At 37.7% G+C, this 23137-nt stretch overlaps 1 protein-coding gene across 2 annotated transcripts in view; it reads right to left on the bottom strand.

Moving 5' to 3' along the window:
• Window positions 1-502: 502 nt before the first annotated feature.
• ISOC1 (isochorismatase domain containing 1) overlaps window positions 503-23137 on the bottom strand; it is a 35584-nt gene continuing 12949 nt past the window's right edge. The window contains exons 5-6 of one of the 2 annotated variants that reach the window (XM_081230881.1): window positions 18245-18352; window positions 503-14658 (exon numbers count right to left, since the gene is read on the bottom strand). In XM_081230881.1, coding sequence (XP_081087007.1) covers window positions 14590-14658; window positions 18245-18352 — 177 coding nt within the window. In that variant the 3' untranslated portion in view covers window positions 503-14589. Of the gene's footprint in view, window positions 14659-15768; window positions 18353-23137 lie in introns of those variants that run through there. The other variant, XM_081230880.1, reaches the window with a different exon arrangement.

Here is a 23137-nt window from a genome sequence, read left to right as displayed (position 1 = left end):
ATGTAAGTTATGAGTTATGAGCACATTTGAGATGGGTACCTTTAGAATACTACTAGTGAGCAATACATTTTTAGAATGACCTGTAATTTTAAAACATTTAAATGCTGTATATTATTTGATATCTTATACCTAGGCAAGGTGCTGAAATTATATTTTTACATGAAAACAATTGGCTATCATCGATTCTGCAGAAGATAAGCATCAGTCTTCTTAAAAGCAATACGGAAACATAATTTTGGGGTAAAACTGAAAGAGTACTCCAAGCCTAAGTCAAAATTTTCCTACAAAATAGAAAAAAAGGTATGAAGGGAGACTTAGGAATGGCACTAAAGCGTAGGATTAGCAGGATGAATGAGTCTGATGTACCCTGAACCTATGCATCAAATAGGCCTAAATTTCATGTGGTATTTTTGGTTTAAAAAATTCCAGTAAACACATATTTTTATATGTGTTTATATATATATTTTTAATATATATATTTTTAATATTTATTTTTGGCTGCATTGGGTCTTCATTGCTGCGCGGGGGCTTTCTCTAGTTGCGGCAAGGAGGGGCTACTCTTCGTTGAGGTGCACAGGCTTCTCATTGCAATGGCTTCTCTTGTTGTGGAGCACGGGCTGTAGGTGCGCGGGCTTCAGTAGTTGTGGCTCGTGGGCTCTAGAGCGCAGGCTCAGTAGTTGTGGTGCATGGGCTCAGTTGCTCTGCGGCATGTGGGATCTTCCAGGACCATGGATTGAACCTGTGTCCCCTGCATTGGCAGGCAGTTTCCTATCCACTGCGCCACCAGGGAAGCCATCATTCAATTTTTATTATGGTTGATGAGAAGTTTATAACTTCTATAATAACATGATTTCATCTATATGATCCTGCCTTCCCATCGATAACCAAGTTTCTCAAAAAACACAATATTCGTGTGATCTAACAGTGGAGCAAGTTGCCAAAATACCTCTTCTCTTTAGAAGAATAGCAATTCCTTTTGTCCTTCAGTGGTTTAGAAGTGGTTCTCCTTTCTTGGATAAATAGACCACAGAGACTATCCTGTATGTAAGTGTGTCCCTCAAATTTCTGCCATTTGGTTTAAAATCTGGAAGAGTGTTTTTGCAGGCATTCTGCTAAAATCACCCTAAAATAATCATATCGTTGGTTCACAAATTGGCCCCCCTACATGGAGGGCAAGGAAAGACCACTCCAGATTGGTAGGTGGCAGTTCTAATAAGCAACTTACTTAGGAGGCTTGCTTGTACAAGCGCTCACCCACCAGGACCTTAAAAGTTTCTATATGGACCTTACCTGGGTTTAGCCTGGATGGTCTCCACACTTTAGTCTCTCACGGTTACCTCCTAGTGACAGCTCTGCCTACGGGAACAGTGGGTTCAAGATTTCATAGGTTCAGCTCTCCGGTCAACTCAACTGGTGGTCACATCCTCTCAATGACCTCCTCCAAAACAGCTGCTGTTCCTAAAGCTGGCTTGTTAGCAATCTTTATTTTCCAAGTTTCTATCAGAGCACATCTTGTTCTGACAACTACAAATAGCTTCTGTGATCTGATTGATTGTATATCTGTGGTCTTTGGCAGAAATGCAGCTTTGTCCATCGTGCACATATCCCTTATGAAATTATTCCAGATGTGTTTACTGTCTACTTACTACCTTTTCAATGAATATAGTTTATTTTAGTAACAGAGGTCCAGGAAGGGAGCAAGGAAAGCAGGGTTTTGGCTCTGGCTTGGCACCTGTATTTGAAAGCTTAAACAAGGCACCTCACCTCCCTAAATTTGTTTGTCAACAGTAAAATATGAGTATTGACTAAATATTCTCCCTTTCTTAGTTTAAATGCCATGGAATTTTTTCATTATGAAGGGTGGACCGTGTCTTCTTTGGTACATATAATCAGCTTAAGCCCTACTATTGATGTAATACAAATTCTTTCATTACCATAGTATCTGTTCTACCTCATGGTGGCTGGATCTCCCCCCTCCTGAGACATCTAGCTACTTCTAGGTTTTTTTCCACTAAGGTCTGTAGTCCAATAGTATATCTTTTGGAGGGAGAGAATATTACATTAAGGTGAGAATTAGCCTCACTTAAGAAACGACTTCCTTTGAACACTTTGGGCTATCAAATTTGGCCTGTAATTTGAAGACTTTCCTTTCCATTCTTTCAAGCAATCTATTTTAACTTTAAAAAATTACATCAACTGATCAGCTCTTTGTCAAAAAAACCCCACACATCACACTGATTGACAATTTGAGATTATACTCCAAAATTTAAGACATCAGGTAAAAAAATTCCAGAATAGTAAATCCTACTTGTTAAATAGTGGAAATATATGTGTTTGTACCTAAACTTTTTTGTCTAGTTGACTGGCTTTAATTACACAACTCTCAAGTTTCAGAACAAGATGGAGGTTCACTTTATTTTTAAAGGATTAGAAGGGAAATCCTAACATTTCCAAGAAAGGCAACATTTACAGTAGCTCAGGTTAGAGACCCAGGAACATTGCCACTCAAGAGGCAATACCATCAAGAGCAAAAGGGAGAGTGCTTCTACTCCTACAAAACCTATATCCTAAGATGACTCACTTAACTTCTCAGTTCTCACATCTGTCAAGTGGGAATATTATTAAATTCCATCCATGCATAGTTACTGAGAATATAAAATGTGAACTTAGAACTATTAGACGCATGTTACACTCTATATAAATGCAAGGGCTGTAGTTAAAGCATACAGTTAAGAGATGGGAGGAGAATCGGGACATAGTTTTGATCCTATTTAAGGCAAATCATCGACCCATCTGGGCCTCAGATTCCCCATCTGTAAAAGAGGGAGCTACATTAGACGATGTGATTTCTCTATCAACTATGAAATTTTATGACAGAAGAATTGAAAGCTGGGTAAGTTTGTCATTTGATAAGTGTGTGAGGCGGGGTGAAATGAGTGTCTTAGTCTTACATAGCCTGCCAAAGTCAGGACTTAATCCAGTGGGCCTATTACATGCCAAGCAACATGCTAAGATCTGAATTAAAAACATATTTTAAAACTTGTTAAAAGTGGCGTTCTCTTCCATTGCTCTTTCATCAGTAAAGCTTAACAAACAAAACTCTTCGAGGGATAAAAAAACAAAGTACATTTAAGTACACCAATATGTGACGAGTTTACAAAACCAGTCTCTAGTGTTTCATTAGCGAATGCAGCTGTTTTCTTGCTTTTTTACCCCAGCACATTTTTTCAACATGATATGTATGTCTCCACTGTCCTATGTCTCCATGACACAAGACAACAAACACAATTCTGGCACAATAATTTAAATGGTCCATGCAAAAAAACATTACTTGAAAGTAATCTCTATTCTTATAGCAATTTATAGGAAATATGGGAATGCTTATATATACATATTATCTACTCATGAATTTATATAAATTCATATTCATGTGTTTAATTTGCTTTAAGAAACTCTTAAGGGAAAATAGCACAAACGTACTCACACGAGACACATTTTAGTGTCTATGGTTAGTATGGTATTTTTATGACTAACATATTAACAAAATACTAAGGAAGGAATATCAAAGGTCAAGGTGCTTTCACAGGGGGAAAGAAGACTATCATGGATTTTTATTTCAGGGCAAAACCCTTAGGCCCTGACAAATGTTTTCTGAACTCCTGCTAATATTCAACATCCTTCCTGAATTGCATTTACTGGATGAAAACTTCTTTGCTCAAGTCCCAGGAAGAAGTAGAACATCTACTTCTATTTGAGAACTTAATGTCAGCAGCTAAGAAAGGCAAATTCGAGAGCACATGGCAGAGCTTTGGTGGCCCTGGTACCAGAGGACAGGAGAAATAGACACTTCCCTAAACAGAACAATCAGGAAGCAGAGATGAGGGACCACCTCAGTCTACTTCACAATGTAATCCAGTGTTAGGTCATGACCATGCTTTACGTATCATCATTTAAAAAGATTTTAAACATGTATCTTAAATTGGCAACGAAGGATCATTTGCATATATATTTAGGAGTCCCTCAACACTGAGAATTTTTAAATTTTTATGTATTCATTTTGATGCTAAATAGGAGAATGTGTTTTGCTATTGAAAAGCCAAAAATTCTCTTTTGCAATAATACTTCCAGTTGGAAGACATTTTCAGAGAATAATGTAACAGTTCCTCAGGTTAGTATTTGTCAAACAGAGGTATTTGGAAGCCTATTAAGTCTGAAAGATTTTTCCCCTTGAGCATGGAGAGCTCAAGTCTGACTTGACCAAGACTAAATAGGGAGACCTACAAAGAACAATTGTTGATGCTGAAGGTGACCTTGCCATTTCTATTCAGTCTGAAATAGATTCAGGAAAAAACAAAAAAAAACCCTCTGCAGGAAGACCTTCAAGAAATGCTCAGCATAAAATTGTGCAGAGGACTTAGAAAGCCACTACAGTAATGGGATATCAGAGAGTTAAGCTAAGGGGAAAAGCTTTTTTGGGTACAATATTTAAACATCCTAAAACTTACTGGGATACATGCTTCAAGCCCTATGGCACTTACTCTGTGTTTTCCAGTTTGTGGCTACTGCCATCAGAACCACTTGAGACAACTTGATAAAAAAAAAAAAAAACAGATGCTTGGCCCAGTCCCAGACCTACTGAATCACAATTTCTTGGGCAGGGGCCTGAAAACCTGATTTATATTAAGCTCCCCAGGTCATTCTGATGCACAAAGAGATTAAGAACTACCACTCAGTTTTAAAAGGTACTTAGGAAATACCACCAACCCCTGCATAATCCCATTTCTTCCTCCCCACTATGGCTAAGACATAGAATATATTGAAAATGGCAACAATGTCAGGTATAACTCGGGACTATGTAATGATCCAGGGGCATCAGTGATGAGAGAAATGTTTCCGTAGCTTCTTCATTAATTTTCTCATTCTTGAAATTCTCAAAATGCTTTATTGTCAGAAGAAGTTTGGAAAAATGATGTTTAGAGTGCCTAATATTAGCTTGACAATGACGGTTGTAAATAAAGTTAATACACAGTCATACATTCTTGTATACAGCTAAGGCCTCTGTGGCCCAGTTCAACACATAACATCTCAAAACACTTAAGACAGCAGAAAATTGTTTAGCCAAAATATTTGAACCCGATATTTAAAAAGAACAGATGTTCATCTTTTAACTAGAATGAATTAAGTAACATGTATTTCTGATTAAGTACATTCACTGGAGAAATTTGGAGAACACTGAAAAGCATAAAAAACAAATCAAAACACATTAAATATCAGCCTCAACTAGAATGTAAGTTCTATAAGCAGAAATTTTTGTTTCAGGCATTGCTGTATATACAGTACTTTAACTAGGTCCTGGCACTCAAATTGACTATTCAGTATTTAATATGGTTGAAAAGAAAATAACTATTGATATTTTGACAAATATCCATCCATGTCTCCTCTCATAAGCAAACATCCATCTATTTATGTATCCCTTAATGTTTCACTCCCTAGAAATTACTAGAATTTAAAGAACATGTCTATACATGTATTTTTAAATTTACCATCTTCCCTCTGGAAAGTTTTTATTAATTACACACAAACTGTATCAGATTGTCTTTCTGTTTGTTTGCTTGCTTTTCCAAGTACTGTGGACAGTAATAATTTCCTATTTTCACTTACATTTTTGATGATACTTTTTCATGCTATGGTCATCTGCATCCTTTTTTGGTAAACACCTGGCAATTTCCTATTTGCCCATATTTCTAATATGAAAAAAAGAGCTAAAAAAAAAAGAGCTGCCAGTTTTAAAAAATTGCTAACAAGTCTTTATGTTAAAAAGTGTAAGTTCTTTTTAATTATATGTTGCAGAATTTTCCAAAGTTGATGTTTGCTTTTTAATATTACAGAGTTATAAGATTTTGCTTATTTTGTGGTTACATTTCTTAGTATTTTATTAATTTTTTCAATGCTGAGATAAGCTTAAGGTAATCAAATGTGCTTATCTGCTCATTATGTATGGGGGATCATTAGTTTAGAGTTCAATTTGGTGAAGCTGTCTTTATTTTGGGAAATGGGACCTGACTTATGGTATCAAACTATGAATACATGAGTAAAGTATGCTGCAACTTCAAAATTATGAGAAATTTGTGAAGTTGGTCATGTAGTGAGTTAATAATTGATGAAAGGAATACAAGTTATAAGCATGCATATTTGTAATACTTTTTACAATGTGGTACTTAAATGAGCTTATTATCATTCTCTCTTCCTTAAGATTGAATGAGGTAAGCTTAGAAAATGAGCATTGATCCTCTGGCTCAGTGGGCATCTTTTCGAAATCTCCCTTGTTAATGGATATTCTCAGTCTCTGACTTCTGTCTTTCTGACATTATGGATGACCTTTCCATGTAAGCCCAGGCTACTCTGTCAATTAGCTTCCGAGTGTGCTTCCTTGAGAGAATACAAACAGTGTATTTAGAGGCTATAGGTATAACCTTATATTTCCCTGAACTTACCAGCTTACCCTTGTCTGTCCTCATTTTAGGACTGACAGTAAAATTGGCTATGAGAATGCAAATGAATTTAGTTAAATTTTATTTTTAAAGTACAAAAAGAATTCTCTGTGTTGCTTTGAAAATGACCTAGAAAGTAGGTCCAATTCAGGATAGTGAAAATTCACTTTGGTTTTAATATTTAGGTGAAATAATGCATACAAACTAATGATTTGTTATAAAATTTAAATAATTCTCTCAATATTACTCCTAAATTTCATATAAAGTTTGTTTTTAATAATCTGAGATCACAGAAATCACTAGAAATCACTGGGAAAAAACGCACTGTTGTATTATGACTTTGCCAAAAGTCTTTATCTGATTAAATTTATTATGTTTCCTAGCATTCCCTAAACTGACACAGTGTCTAACTCGATTTTTTTTAAAAAGTAACATTTCTGAACACCTAAACCTAAAAATTGATTACTATCAGGAATTATGGGTAAGTCTCACTTTTGAATTCTTTGATGAATTAGAAATTCCCTCATGAGTAGATAAGTGCCTTAAGATGGGGCAGTTTCATATTATATCTTTGTATCCTCAGAGTTCATTTGACATGTAGAACATACACACATACAAATCATTGTTGAAAAATTAAATCTGCAGAGAGAAGGATGGCTGGAGACAGAACGCAACCAGGAGAAAGAAATATTAGCTCTGCCAGCCCTGTTTTAGTCATATTTTTGACTATTTATAATAAAGGGAAGTAAACAGATTGGAAAGCACCACCAAATACCAACAATTAGGTCTGCAAAACTCTCAGCAAAGCTGTGGAGTTTTACTCTTCGCTCATGTCCTCTCCCCTACACAACTGCCTTATTCAGGCCTCACTGCTTTCACAGTGCAGAGGGAAGCACTAAATCCAAATATTCAAATGTATGCATATATACAGAACACAAATAAGTAGTTTAAAATCCTCTCAGGAATTTGTATCAAATACTGTATACTTCTTACAGCTAAAGACAATAGGCACACCGATTAAAAAATGATTTTCTGATTTATAAATTTGTATTTTACTAAACAGTAAGTAGTGAGTCCGCATTTTTCATACCTTGGATCAGCTTTTCTTTATATGAGGTCACCAGGTCTTTGAGCTTTGGTTAGCAAATAAACAATATCCCCTCAAAGCTCTGAGGAAATGGGAACAGCCTTGATGTGGCCTGGTTAGGAAGACATGAAAACCCACTGAACAAATCACTGGCGGAGGAGGTGAGTCTGCATTTCAGTATCTCATCCGTAAAGGAAATTGGATGAGTTAATTTCTAAGGCTGGATTTACTGAAAAATTCTTAATTTCTAATTAAGCATTCACTATTTCTCAGTGTATTTCACCATCTAGGTTCATAACAAATCACATACAAGATACATGCCTTTCCACAAACAAGAAAAGAACAGAAAGCCAGGAGGGAAATACTTAGAAACTTGTTATCAAAACAGACTCCAAAAGGAATGTTTGAAAATACTGGATCTCCTTTCACTGAGCTATTACCACTTTCTTCAAGTGATATCTAGATTACATGGTCCATTTTTATAAAATGAAAGCCGAGATACCATCATAAGTTACATCCCACAAAGGCAGGGACTTCACTTTTCTGTAAATGAAGATTTATATGGATGATAAATAATAAAACATGAGAGATGAGCTGCTCTGGATGAAGCAGTGTTGAGAGCCCTATTCCCATATCATGCCCCGAAGGGGCGCCATAGAGCTTCTAGTGCACGTGTTCCCGGACTAGGATCCAAGCATGCTTGTACTGAGATATGGATGTTTCCAGCTCTCTGAGCAGCCAAAGCATTTCAATATGTTGCCTCTCCTGATCAAGCTTTATCAGTTTACCCTAAGGTACTCTAGAAATGTTAGTTTTCTTTTTTACTTGCACTGTGATAGAAAGATTGAAAACCACTGTAGCACGACAGATAAATTAGCCAGTTAAACTTGAGTTAACAGGTGTGACCTGTTGCCACTAACAGAAGAACCTTAGTATGGATCTTAAAGTACGTGTGATTGGGATTGCAAGCCCACCCACCTGAATTTGCTTGCCAGCCTGCCCCACAAGGCTGAATAAACTGAATCGCTCAATTCAACTGCTTACTTGGGCCGGGGGCGGGGGCGGGCACTTAATTTTTCTCAGAAGATCATTTGGCTTATTGGGGTACCTCTAGCTCTTTATGATAAGCCATGCCATCTGCATAAGAAAAGGTAGCTATTTTTCTATTTTGTGATTGGAAGGCATGCAACTAGTTCATTAAGGGGGAAAAATGCCTTAATTTGGGTAGAAGTTAAAGAAATTGGAGCCAAGGTCTTTGATATACACCACTTGAGGTGAATATCTTCCATCAGGAGAAGACCTGCCCTGTCAGATTAGATTTTCAGAAGTATTCACAGTTGAGACTGTGTTAAGTGCTTTATAAATATTATGTGAAGTTCTCATAAGTAACAAGATCTTTAACAGTTGAAAAATCTGGAGTTCACAGGAGTGATGATAAAATTCTATTTATTCCAGGTGATCTCTAAGTCCTAACAGATAAGACAACCTGGTTGGTTGAGCCATTCCAGTAGTTTACTGTGGGCCTGTGTTTGGGTGACTAAAAGCGCGTGCCCTTCACCCCATCAGAATTCTGAGCTCTGTGAAAGTACATTAAACGTGGATGCAAGGTCCCCAGATGATTTTACTGTATAGACTGAAAACCAAAGTGAAGGGCTGCCTGTTTACCAACGAAGGCAGACTAATTCTTAAACGAAGACAGACTAATTCTTTAGTCCATCTTCAAGAGTGGCAGATGAAGAGTTACTTAATATCAATGATCAGAAAACATTCAGGCCTAGTCCAACTAACAGCTAATATTCAGCTAACAGTTTTGGAAGCAGGCAAAATTTTCCCAGTGCCTTTTTCAATATGAAGTAATTATCAGATGACTCCATACAAGAAAGATGTATTGGGTGAAGACAGTTTCATAGAATTTCAAAGTGGAAAAAAAAACAAACTGAATTACAGGTGGTTTTTTTTTTTTCCTAACCCTGGCATATTAGGTTCACTTTGGGACAATTTTTTAAAATACTGATTCCAGGATTTTAACCAGAGATCAATTAAATCTGAATTTCCAATGACAGACGTGAATATTAGTACCTTTTTGAAACTCCCTGCTGATTTTTATGCGTAGCCGTGATTTAAGAACCACTGTTCTAAGGCTTTAGAGTGAGGTTCAACCTGCCACTTGATTATTAGGCAATGCTTCTCTAACTTTGGCCTGCACAGAATCACCTGGGAATTTTGGTAAACCACAGATTATGTCCTGGTAGTACTAGCATGGGGATTGAGATTCTCTATTTCCCACAGGTATGATGGTGATGATTTGAGGGGCTCGTTGAGTAGCGAAGTCTCAGAGCATTGGTTCTCAAACTTGGCTGCACATGTATCAGGCTTACCTGTCCCATTTCAGTTATTTGTATTGCTTGCCTCACCCTGTGGGCAATAAGGTTTGAGCGCTCTGGGTTACTCAATGCCTACTGCACATTAACCCCAGGTCCCCCGGCACGACTAGCAACACCCCTGAAGAGCTGTCTTTAATCGATACATACCAGGAATAATTGGCCTACTCAACAGAATTTTTTTAGACATTGCCCTGGTGTATGTATCGTGAGCTGTCCTTCCCCATAGCTGATATTTAGGAATATTCAAGGCTACGCAGTTTGTGGGAGAGCCCATAAAACAGGGTTCATTCATACCAACTCCTAGCTCCAGGTTCTTAAACCTCTCCATGTAAGGATAACAGAAACAACCTGACAAGGGAAGTCAGCATCTAAGTACCTGGCTCAGAGTAAGTGGTATCAAGCTCCTATTACTGCCCATTTTGTACGAAGCCCTTCACCTGTGTTGGGCATGGCCAGTGCAGGTTGTGCAGCCCTTTTAGACAACTAGATTGTAAGCTCCTTCAAGGAGTAAAATGTCCTAACCTGTTAAGGCAGGAAATATTACAAATATTAAAACAAACCATAATATATATTATATATTACAATATAATTGTATCTATTAAACCAAACTAACCAGCCAAAAGCCAAAGAAACAAACCCTGCCAGAAAGAATTAAAATGAAATGGCTCCAGGCCCTGGATTTAAAAAGCCGTAACCCATCTGGGGAGAATTTGTTTTCCAGCATTCCCCAATTGTGTCCAGGACCTCATCTTTGTACTAACCACCCTGTGTGACTTGTTTTGTCTCTCACTAGACTGAACTTCTTCAGAACAACAGCTCTCTCTCCTGGAGACATTCCCCGGCAGGAAGGCTTTCACTGGGTAGGTATTCAATAAAGCAGTACTGAAAGAACAGACAAACCCATATATACTCACTCCAGAAAACTCTTGGTAGCCAAGGTTTGCTTGCAGTCTATTTCTTATGTGTTAAAATACTTCAAAACCTGTGCTGCTGGTCTATCAGTGACAGAACGATGTTTGCTGGATGATGTTAATATAAATAAACCCCATGTACCGGAACATCTTTCCATATTCTAAGTAGCCAAAATAGAGTTGTGTGTACAATCTAAATTTTAACAGTGATAGCATGATTGGATTTTCCAGAACTATTTTTGCTATTTGCAAGTTAATGTGGACTCAAATCACTTAACATCTTCCCAAGTATCTTTCATTTATAAATTTAGTAGTTCTTTCAATTGAGTAGAATTTTTCAAGGGGTGAAAAGTAGATGCTTAACCTATTTGAGAAGTTTCGACCAAGAAAGCTGATCTTAATATAGTACTCTTCAGCAAAATTTGTGAATTCACAGAATTTATTCCAAAATCTAAAATAAAAAATCTATAAAATGTGTTTCACAAGATTAAGTAATGAGCTCTCATTCATTTGTTCTTGAAAAAAATCTCAAACAATGCATTCAATCTAAAATCTCTAAGCTGGTCCAGACATTCTATAAAGATGATAATTTTTTTAATGAATGCCCTTATGCCTTATATAATCATTGGATTTTTTAATGTTTATCAAAGAAAAAGAAAATGAGGTAACATTTCTTGGTCACACCTTTATAATTGTGTTTGCGTTAAGGTTATATCTCTTAAAATTATAAAGGGCATCCTTGTTTGAACCAATACAATGATTCACCTTCTCTCCTAAGAATCCATTTAACACTTGAGGGGAATCAGCCATTCTGTGCTTGTGTTGCTTGATTTTGTAAAAATTCTGAGGCTCAATTTTTAGCCTTAGGCAACCTGTTCAGTCTTATTTTAAATGAAGGTTTTCAGAAAAGTATAACCCTAGTATCTAGATGAAAGAGTAGATATTTTTTGTCATCTCATCCAACTCCATTTCCTATAAAAGAGAACCTAGAGATGTCTCAGAAAGGCTTGTTGAAGGCTGCTGCAGAGAGCTAGGACAAGAACCAGAGCCCTGCCCCACTACCCTTTCCACTAAAGTTCACCACACCTGTCTGCTGGGAGGTAAGTCCTCCTTAGAGCTCTTGTACTCCTCCAGGTCTTGCTGGGTGTGCCATGTCTTCAAGGCCCTGAACACTTCTACCCAGGCCACTTCTCAGTCTTGTTTATGCAGCCAGTACCCTTGAGTAATGAGGTAACAGCTTTTTATGGACAAAGAACAGGCTTGCTTACTATCTGCTATAAAAGTTCAGTGTAAACCCTCTGAGTGCATGACATCCATCTGGCACATACTGCATCGCCCCTGTGGGACTTAGGTGTAAAGGGAACCAATGAACATATGCTACTGCTCACACTGCTTGCACAATTAAGTCCTTTGTCTCTGATGTCTTCTGCTAGCATCCATGAAACAGTAGCATGGTCATTATCTTGTAAGAAGTGTACAATCAAATCCAAAGCCTGACACTGATTTTAGCTTGAAAATTCATGTCTACAGGTTATTATAGCAAATGATTTAACTAGATTTATTCAGAACATATGAGATTGGTCAACATGGAAAGAAAACAAGGGCGACCGTATAGGTGTGTTCCCATTCCTCTTAATTCTAAAAAGCGTTTATGCTAATTTTGGTTCTAATCATGTCACTTAAGACTTTTTACTCAAAGCTAACTAAAATATTCAGGTATTTAAAAGAGATGCATTTAGTTTTAGCTAAGTATAGTTATTTTGTAATTAAAATATGCACAAAGTAATTTGTCAGTCAATATTCATCATAGAAAAATTAAGCTTCTATTTATCTCTGGAAGATGTGACTACAGAGGTTGGGTGAGTTGACAAAATTTCTAATTACTTTTTTGAATGCATAGCTAAATCAGTTTAGTTAATATTTAAAGGAAAACTAAAGACAGCAAGATGGTTGGCATATAATGGAACTCATCTTTCTCAATGAGCTATCTAAAGAAATAAGTATTTAAAAATGTTTAGTCTTCAAAAAAAGCTATTTATAGCAAACAGAGCATAAAGTTGTCTGTATAGAAATTTTAAAAAAACTTGGAAATAAAGAATCCCCACTTGCCATCCATCATCACACATCATTACTTGCTCACAGAGGCTTCCCTCGCACAATGACTGGCTCTCGTGATGGCAAGAGGGAGTACAGCATAGTAGTTATGGCAGTTACAGCAGTTTCTAAATTCTAGGTTAAAATCTGCAGTTAAAATCTCAGGCTTCTCACTTCCAACCAGATGGATGACGACCCTGGGCAAGTTACGTATTCACTTAGTTCTTCAGTTACATTATATGGTTGTTATGAGGATTGAGTTACTTAATATGATAGATGCTCAAATGTTAAATTTGATTCACTTTAAAAATCCGAAGTATACAATTTAGAACTGCAGTGAACCTTACACATGCTACAGTTCAGACCAATCTCTTCATTGTACAAATGAGACATTTGCCCCCGGTGTTAAAGCTATTAAGAATGAAGCCGGGTCTACCATTTCAAAGCTTTCCATTACACAGTGCATCACATAACCAGTGGCTCTTTCTCCAGTATTTAAAGGCAATCCCCCATTCTTTTCTTTCCTGCCAATTCCACCAACAACTCCAACCATTTTTTTTTTAATACGAAAAGGTATGTGATAAACACACACAATGGTACATCTATACCGTGCTACCTGCAGGAATGAATTGCTGAAATCCAATACAGACATCATAGGACACAGTATTTAAGTTTTGCCAAATTCTCCAAAAGAAAAAAGCACTCACTTATTGGCATACAAACAATACAACCAAAAAGATGCTAACATTTGGGTAACGGTTAACAATTTACACCTGCCTTCTTTGTATGTTTCATGTATTATTTCTGGGGTCTTAATTTCTTGGAAAAATTCCCACATTTCCAACATTTACAAAGCATTCCACATTTTTAGTTGGGGCTGCCAAACAGGCTATTTTGTGAAAGCACAATATGCATTTTCCAGAAGTCCCATTCAAAGCTGCATGTATTCAAAATACGTTAACAGTGAGTATTAACCATAGGTTCTGAGACACATCACCTTTCATTTCTTGCCTTTACTGTCTCAAGTGGGAGGAACAACTCAGTAAGGAAACAGCTGTGAGAACAATGAACAAATCTGAAGCCAAGGGACTTTTACAGTTTAGTGAAATATGCTGTGCAACTAACAATTATATCAAGAAATGAAGCCTCATCTATGACAGGTATGCTCTAAGTTGACTATTTTCTGCAATGAAAATGACAAAAAGCTAACCTTACAATGAAAAATGCTATATAATTAACACAACAGACATACACTTTCCCTCCCATCCCACTTTTCTGGAAACAAATCAATAGAAGCTAGATTTATTGTCCTGATGGCATCCCACTTATTTCCTTCCTCTTTTACTTCATATAAACATGACTGCAAATCAAAAAAAACACAACAAACAAAAAAAGCAAGTACATTAATTTTCTATTGCTGTGTAATGAATTATCACTAATTTAGCAGCTTAAGAGAAGTTTACTACCTCATAGTTCTGCAGGTCAGAAGTCCCAGCACAGCACGGGGGCCATCTCGGCTCAGGGTCTCACAAGGCAGAAATCAAGGCATTGGGGGTCCCGCCCGCATTCTTACCTGGGGGCTCTGGAGGAAAACTTGCTTCCAAACTCACTGAGGTTCTTTGCTAAATTGAGTTCCTTGTGCTTGTACAACTTAGGAGCCTGTTTCCTTGCTGGCCTCCCAAATCCTCAGCCTTGTAGTAAGCAACAGAGAATTTTCTAAGTCAGCAACAGGGAATCTCCCTCCCATGGAAACCCTCCCACAGACTGAATCTCTTTTGCCAGGAACAGCCCAGTCCCTTTTAAGAGCTCACCTGATTCAATCAAGAACACAAAGGCAGTCTCCCTATCTTAAGGTGAACTGAGTTGAAGCCTTAATCACCTGAGCAAACCCTTTACAGCTGAACAGAGATTATTAGTACTTGCCTGTCAGGGGCAAAGTGTGTGTACACCAGAGTGGGAACCTTGGGGCCCAGTTCAAAATTCTGTTTCCCACAACAGGGAATTCAAGATTACAATCTCTTTAACTGGAATTAATCGGTTATTTTACTTGACCACCATTTTGGACTTTAATCTCTTCTAAAAATAAATTTTCAATAAGATGTCTGCTATTCAGGCTTAAAAGATAAAGAAAAGCAACATGGTAATAAGAATTCTAAAAGCCAATTGCAATTATTTCATAACCATATCAAAGTAATTGATGTATCTCATTATGGTAGCCTAGTGATTTTTAAATTTTTTAATCATGGGTTAAACAGTGACAGTAATGCTCCATGGAGGATCAAGGAAGCATTAGTGATGTCAGAATATTGATTTGTAGTTATCTGAGGATTAAAGTAATGGTAATTTTCATATTATCAGCTATTCTGCCAAATTGTTCAAAACCATCTGGAAAGAAGTAAGGCTAGACTGAAGATGGGGCACAGGGAAAGTTCTCGGCGCTGGAAGCAGCCCTTTAGCTTTGCGAATGTAAACAGTGTGCTGTTTTATAGATTCTAAAATGGATCCTTTTTACTGTTCTCCCCCCTTTCCTTCTGATAATCTCTAGCATTATCAACTAATGTAAGGAAGTCCAGGGCAATGTGTTAAGTAATGTGCTTGTCATCTTGCTGAGCCTTTCCTCACCTCTGCAACTAGAAACATCTATCTCTGGGTCTCACTAGTCACACTTGTGAAATAAAACTGTTCTAGAATTTTATAGCTGAAATGGACCTGAGATCATGATCTTTAAAGTTCCACTCAGATCTAAAGTCACATTTACCCAAATATCAACTTTTAAAAAGAGAAAATATTCTTCCTAATTAGAGAAATGTGGTAATTAAATGGATGTTATAGGGTATTTGGTTTCCTGGTTAGAATAACTTTTATTACTTTTAATTTTAGATAAAGTTTCTGCATATGTTTTAGCATTTCAATAAATGATGTGTCTTGATCCTGTCTCTAACCCCCTTGCAATTCAAGACACCGGACTATTCTTTTGCTTATGTTCTCAAGGTCTTTATTTACATCAGTTAAAAGAATTTTGTTACCCTACAAAATTGGAGACACTTCCAATTCAAAGACTAATGTATTAAAATCAATTCAGGTTTCCTATAATAAGGCCTTGTCACCTTGCTTGCATGATCTGCAAAAAAGAAGGGAGAATGCAGAATTCACAAGTATATTACTCTAAACTTTGTTGTACTGACATTCCTGAACCTTTGACATAATTCAATTCACTTTTACTGAAAGGTTATGATATATCTGATTTTGTACCAGACCCTAAGCTTCCTTGGGGCATCTTTCTATCCTCAGCACATGTTTAGAACTTAGTAGGTTCTCAAAATGAGTTTCCAGAATGAGTATAGAATAAATGCACAGGTCCTGCTTTCAAGAAGCTTAGAATCTAGTGGGAAAGACGGATTTTAGCCCAGTGAAACCCATTTCAGATTTCTAATCTACCGAACTGGAAGATAATAAATTTGCGTTGTTTTAAACCTCAAAGTTTGTGGTTATTTAATATGGTAGCCATAGGAAACTGACTCAAGTTCACAGAATTGTTTCAGCTGTGAAAGGCTTCATTGGGGTGGTATTTCAATGAGAGGAAGAGCCAGGACTCAGTGGAGGAAAACAGGTGATGTTAGTTAAATCCTTGCTACTCATAAAGTATGGTTGGTCTCTTCTGAGCAGGGCTGGTAGATACTGGCTTTTTTTTTTTTTTTTTTTTTTTTTGGAAATGCAAAATGTCAGGCACAGAAGCCAGACCTATTGAACCAGAGTCAGCATTTTAACAAGATCCCCAGGTGATTTGTATTCATATTAGAGTTTGAGAAGCACTAGGTTAAATTTATTAAAAACTATTTTAAAATGTGTAGAAATCTTTGATTCTTCTTTTTTGACACACAAGTTTGCTGGGAAAAAAATTTAAAACATAACCCTAAGAAGAATGCTAGACTGCTGTTTGTTACACTGACCAGAAAAAAAAAAAAAATTCTACTGCTTTTAAATAAGAAGGCCCTTCAATAAAATCCATTTACCCCCATGGACAAAACATTTTCCTTCTTTGAAAATTTCCATGAGTTGAAAGATTACAATGTCAAAAATTTTATACCTTTAAATAAATATTAGAATCCCTGGAAGAGTAATCAAAGAGCCATGCTGTGGCGGACAAAAGAACTTCATTCACATAATACGTTTTCTTTAATTTCTTTAATATAAAAGACACCAATGTTTCATATTTCACATAATATTTTTTAAAAAGTTTTAAAACCCTATAATAAGTATTTAATGAAAATAAATTTATTGAATGGTAGTAATGACTGCAAAAGTAATACTACCAAATCATTACTGAGGCCTTTTGCATTAACAGTAATTGGAAGGTAGGTGGAAAAAATTTCAAACAAGAATATGGATGTTTTAAAACTACATTTTATCCAGCCTTTATCTTTTTGCTAAATCCTGTGCATATTAGAAGATGTATTCAAGATGGTTATAAAGCTATTCAGCTAAAGTAATACTTCAAAGATCTTAAAACAGCCCTCCACTAATGATATGGTGTTGCAAATCCTCTCATCTGTTTACAAAATTAAAACAAGCCATGAGCGAATGAGTCTTTCTGGGTAAAAGATTCAGTTAAAAAAGAGAACATGAACAGAGAATTAGTGATGGTGAGCAGAATAAGAAAATTAGCATAATTAAGAAAGATATGTAATTATTCAACATAACTTCGTCTGGTTAAACCAGTGCAACATAATAAATAACTTGACTGCATTGTGAGCGAAAGGGGTAACACGATCCATAGTCCTGTTTTTAAATTCTCGTTTAATAATCCTATTTCAATCAACCTGTAAAGTAAAAGCACTGAATCCACATTAACATTATAACATACATCTTACAATAATACAAAAGTCAAACTATTACTGGTAGATCTTTGTGCACAATTTAAGAAAATTTCACAAGAGTGTGCACTTTTGAAAGTATGATCAGTGTATATGGTATAGAGAAAACAGGCACCTCCATTATAATTTTTTTAATAAATAAAAAGCACATTAACATAAAAAGAAGGTAAGCAGCACCTGAAGCCTTTGACATTTGTAACTAAATGCTGGTACCCAAATGGTCTAATTGGTTAAGTTTTACTAAGAGGCGCAAAAAAGGAGCCAATTTTTGACTTAACGTTTTAATTCGACTAGAGACATGAGCTTGTCTGGGCTTACAGTCCTGTCACCTGACGGTGAGTAGCATACCAGTTCTTCACATGTCTTATACTTTGGAAAGCAGACCCGACTCCGGAGCACTCGCCTTAATTAGATTCTGAATTTCCTTGAATTTTGGATGATCTTTATCAGCCACCAGCTGTAGCAGAACAGCTTCACTTGTAGTCACTATGATCCCAGTTCGAGCAAGACGCTTAAAAACAAAAAAAAGACAAATCAAGAAATTAAGTATGAGAATGAACACTGTATTAAAACAGCAAAAAGCATGCCAGGACACAACGATTAGTGTCCTCTATCAAAACCATGGCCCTTAGCCATACCAACAAATTCAGAGATGAGGAGAGATTTCAAACTAGCCACAGCACAAACCCTTTATGATGGGTCTCAATATTAGTAATAAGGACTAGAAACAAGTAAAAGAGAATAGGCAGCCAATATTCTCACTTGCCAATATTCTCACTTATATGCACCAGGGACAGAGGGAAATCAAGGCTAAGGACGGTAAAACAATGATTCTTAACTTCTTTTTTTCCTCTCTCCAAATATCTGACATTAAACTGCATGCCCTTCCCATAAGTAAGAAACGCTGGTGGTAGAGGAGCCTCATGTGAGGTTTAAGAATGTGCCCCTGGACGACAACAGAACCACTACCATTGCCACCACTGTAAGCTTTTTAGAATCATAAACAGAGTACAAAATTTAAGGTTGTATAGAGTTTCATTGACAGGTGAAAGAACATCCTTGCCAAATTGTTCCAGTGGAATCATAATAAAGAGCTAAGGACAGAAATCTCAAGGAAGGGGAGGAGGGAAAGGGAAGGAGGCGGGCAAAGAAGAGAAAGTGGAGAAAAAGGTGGGAGAGGGGAATGGGAGGAGAATTCTAGAGCAGAGATCCATTTTCTGGATGTATTTATCAGAAACCTTAGGGAAAAAAACAGACCAACTGTTTCTTACCCCAAGCAACATTCACTGTAAGAGCCTTAGAAGATGAGGTGGTTAGACACGATTCCTACACAAGTTAGAGGAAAAGACGTGGATCAGTGTCTCGTCATAAAGGGAGTCACCTGAATAAACAGGACATCCCAATGGAGCCAAAGTAAACCCTTCAAATGGCTGCAGATCCAGAGACCCAACCTTCCCACTGGCAGACTCTTCCTTTTTATCCCCAAGGATGCGGAAGGGAGTGTAAGCCATAGCCTACTTATCAGATAGCAAGCTTGGACCTCAAACACCAGCACAGGAGTGTGCAGAGCAGGCTGACCACAGCTCTGGAGAAATGAAGAAACAGCAGAGGGTTACATAGGAAAGAAGAAGAAATAAGTGAGGCTGCTAGTGTCCTTTATGTTGGGACAAATCCCAGAGGATGAGTCATCACTGAGTTCTTTAAAGACTTCTGGAGACTAATTTCCTCCTCCTTGCTTTTCAGTCAACTCCTGACTATTGTATCAAACCCTCAGAATCTCAAAGGACTGTGTGCTTGCTTCAGACAGCAGGGTGGGGAATAAGACTAGCTGCAGCTCGGTGCCGTGAATGTCCAGCCATCCACACGCAGCTCTCTCCCTGGCTGCCCTGCCTTCCTTACTGCTCCCTGTTGAATCAATGGACTTTCAATCAGTCAGTCTGAATCTGAATCATACTTTCAATGTCTGTGAAAGTGCCTTCTATATTCCAAAGTGCAAACAAAGGTCAGTTCTCAGTCATCTTTCTAGTTCCTTCATGAGGCAGGAAGGACAGAAAACTGTTTCCAAGTCTGAGGAAGAAATGTGATGACCCAGGAAGAAGGCAGCTTTTTTCCATAGTGCTCTCCTGACCAAACTAGAGCAGCAACGGATCCACCCTAAGCCAACAACCCTCAGGGAGGCTGTGAGTCCGTACACCGTGGCAGGGGCAAGCTGGGACACTAGAGGCACACAGAAAAACACTTTAGTAAACAGAAACTTACATAAAATTATTTAACTTCAAGACTGAGATATGCCCAATATTGATTGCATTCGAAAGTAATCAAGCCAAGAACCTGTGTTAGGGGAGGGCGTGGCTCACGCCTTTGCTAAGAATGCAAAGTCTTTAGATCAGACTAACAGATCTTCCCACGGTGCCATCTTCCCACGGTGCCATCTTCCCACGGTGCCTTCCCAGCCCCAACCTAGAAGGGTACCTGAGCAGAAAGAGAACAGCGGCACTTTTTCCAGACACTGGAAGGTTCCTGCCCGCCACCTTGAGCTATGAGGACACCTACAATACTGGTCCCACACTCACTTTATCTCCTGGCTTTAGAAGGGGCAATTAAAACTCCAGCTGTTTAATGCAAATGGGTACATGGCTTAACAGGCTTCCTGAGTTCTTCCCTTACACGTGCAAAACCAGTCCAACTAGGCCAAAGGAAAGGTTACTCTGACCCACAAACCTAAAAATGCAAGAACACAAAGCCAAGACAGCCTCAGAGAGGGTGGGGAAAAAAAAAGACTAAACCCATTAAATCCCCAAGCAACACTAACAACTCCCCAGAAGTACACGGACATCAAGTTCAAGAGACAGTTTTATTCTATTTTATCTCACATTTACTCTACAATTGTAAGTTGAAAGGAAAATGCCTGTCAGATGGTAGGTGCTCAAAAAATTTTGTGGAATAAAGCACACACCACAGATCCTGGCAGAGAAGTTTTAATAACGGTAACTATAAATCTTATTAGTACAATGGTCTTAACAGGCAATATGGGGTCTCAGGAATGACCTTAAGTAGTTGTGTTCTCAAGGAAAAAAAGAAGGGGAGCAGACCAGAGCTCTATTTCACCTTCATAGTCACAGAAGAAAAAAGGAGACTTAACATTTCTCCTAGGGACTGAGGGACTAAAACACCTCCATAGCAAATTAAGACTAAGAGGAAAAATCTGAAATGTGGCACACATCTTCCCCCATCACCACCTAACCTGCTTCTTCTCTCCCTTTCAACTTCAGTACTGTAAGCCAAGGCAATACTGGCTGCTCCAGGCTCTTCCAAATCCACCCCAGACCATATTCCTTCCTTCCCTCCTCAGAACTTCTCAGGACTAGTCCCTTCTGGGTCTTGGAAGCTGATATATGCTTATACTTTTCTGATCAGATGAACCTCATGAAGACAACAAAAACAAATAATAGCTACAGTAAAAATAAAAGCAACAGCTAACATTTGAGTGTTTACCGTATCAGACACTGTACTAAGTGCTATCGATACATTATTTCATTTAATCTTCACAAAAATCCTTCCACATAATGACTATTATTTCTATTTCACAGTCGACAAGAAATTAATCCATCAATCTAAGAAAGAAACAGATGAACCTATTTGCAAGGCAGGAATAGAGACACAGACTTAGAGGACGGACATGTGGACACAGTGGGGGAAGGTGAGGGTGGGATGAATTGGGAGATTAGGATTGATATATATACACTACCATGCATAAAAGAGATAGCTAGCAGGAACATGCTATAAAGCACAGGAAGCTTGGCTCGGTGCTTTGTGATGACCTAGATGGGTGGGAGGGAGGTCCAAGAGGGAGGGGACATAGGTATACATATAGCTGACTCACTTCATTGTACAGCAGAAACTAACACAACATTGTAAAGCAATTATACTCCAATTAAAAAAAAGGAAGAAATGGAAAATTTTATTCAAGCCAAAGTGAGGATTATAATCAGGGAACAGCCCCTCAGAAAGCTCTGAGAACTGGTCCACCCGTTAGAAGTCAAAGCAGTTACATAAATTGAGACAGAGGGCTGTACATTAAATGACATATTATTGACAGTTTACATAATCCAGATCTAAGTGCCATTGTGGTGTGTCATGTGACCCTTTAGAAGATCAAGAAGGAATGTTATCTTTTAAGGGGTTGTCTGCTCTTTATGGTTGAGCAGGTATTTCTGCTGATGGGAGGTTTGGTCGATGCATACTTTAGATACACAATGCACAGTAGGGAGGAGAGAGGAGGCCAAAGGTCAAAGAAAATTTTTTCATGTTTAAATTTTTCTTGTCTTGCCATAAAAATATGAATTTTATTTCACATCACCAATGAGAAATCTGAGGCAAAGACATTAGGTAATTTGTCCAAGGACACAAGTTTACAAAATGCCAGAACCTGAATTCAAACCCGTATTATCCCTCCACTGTTTAGACTCCTCCTAATCAGTAAGATTACAGACTACCTCCAAAAGAATGAGGCTCAGATGGTAAATGGCTGTTTTTATTCTGAGTCTTGGTAGAACACAGAACTGCCAACAATCAAAATTTTCTGTAATAAATGGCATAAAAAAGGCGTCTAAAAAAACTTGAATGTAGGACAAAAGTTCTTGAAATCTCTTTACAAGCAAGGAAAATTTTTGGTTTTGTATGTTCTTAGTTTTTCGCTTCCTTGGAAACACTTCAAATTCTGGACCTCAGCATTACCATAAAGGTATTCAGAGAAGAAAAGAGCTGCCTGCCGAGGTAGCTCGGATCTGTCAGTGGAAGTGTTTAAACTCAGATTACTAAGGAAATTTGAAAAGTGGAAACTAACTATGACTGTAAGAACAGCTTAAAGATCTCTGCTGAGAAGGGAAGAAGCAACACTTAGTATCTAACTAACCAGAGAACCCAGTAGTCCAAGTGGACTTGAAAATAGTTGAATAAAATAAATAAAACCATTTCCACCTGTAATCGCAAAATAGGACTCATTGCTCAGGAATAAGAGAAGGGATGGCCAACCAGGGCCTTAAAACCACTGCTGCTGCCAGCCACCCGCCTGCTTCTGCATCAGCCCTCCCCACTGACTTGAGTCAGTGGGATTAATTGAGGGAGTTTGTTTTTCAACAGTCTCAGAATAGGCAATGCTTACGTAAGGCTACTGTTATGCAACACTGATGAAAGTCATCAACTCCCTGACTCTGAAGTATATCTTGACACTCCACGCAGAGAGCCATTAAACACTGTGTGTGAGTGGTGCCCACAGTAAGAGACACACCCCCTA

This window comes from Mesoplodon bidens (genome assembly GCF_964165515.1).
Source record: "Mesoplodon bidens genome assembly, chromosome: 4".
Classification (NCBI taxonomy): domain Eukaryota; kingdom Metazoa; phylum Chordata; class Mammalia; order Artiodactyla; family Ziphiidae; genus Mesoplodon; species Mesoplodon bidens.
Note: the sequence above shows the minus strand (reverse complement) of the source record. Positions and strands in the feature narration are given on the sequence as shown.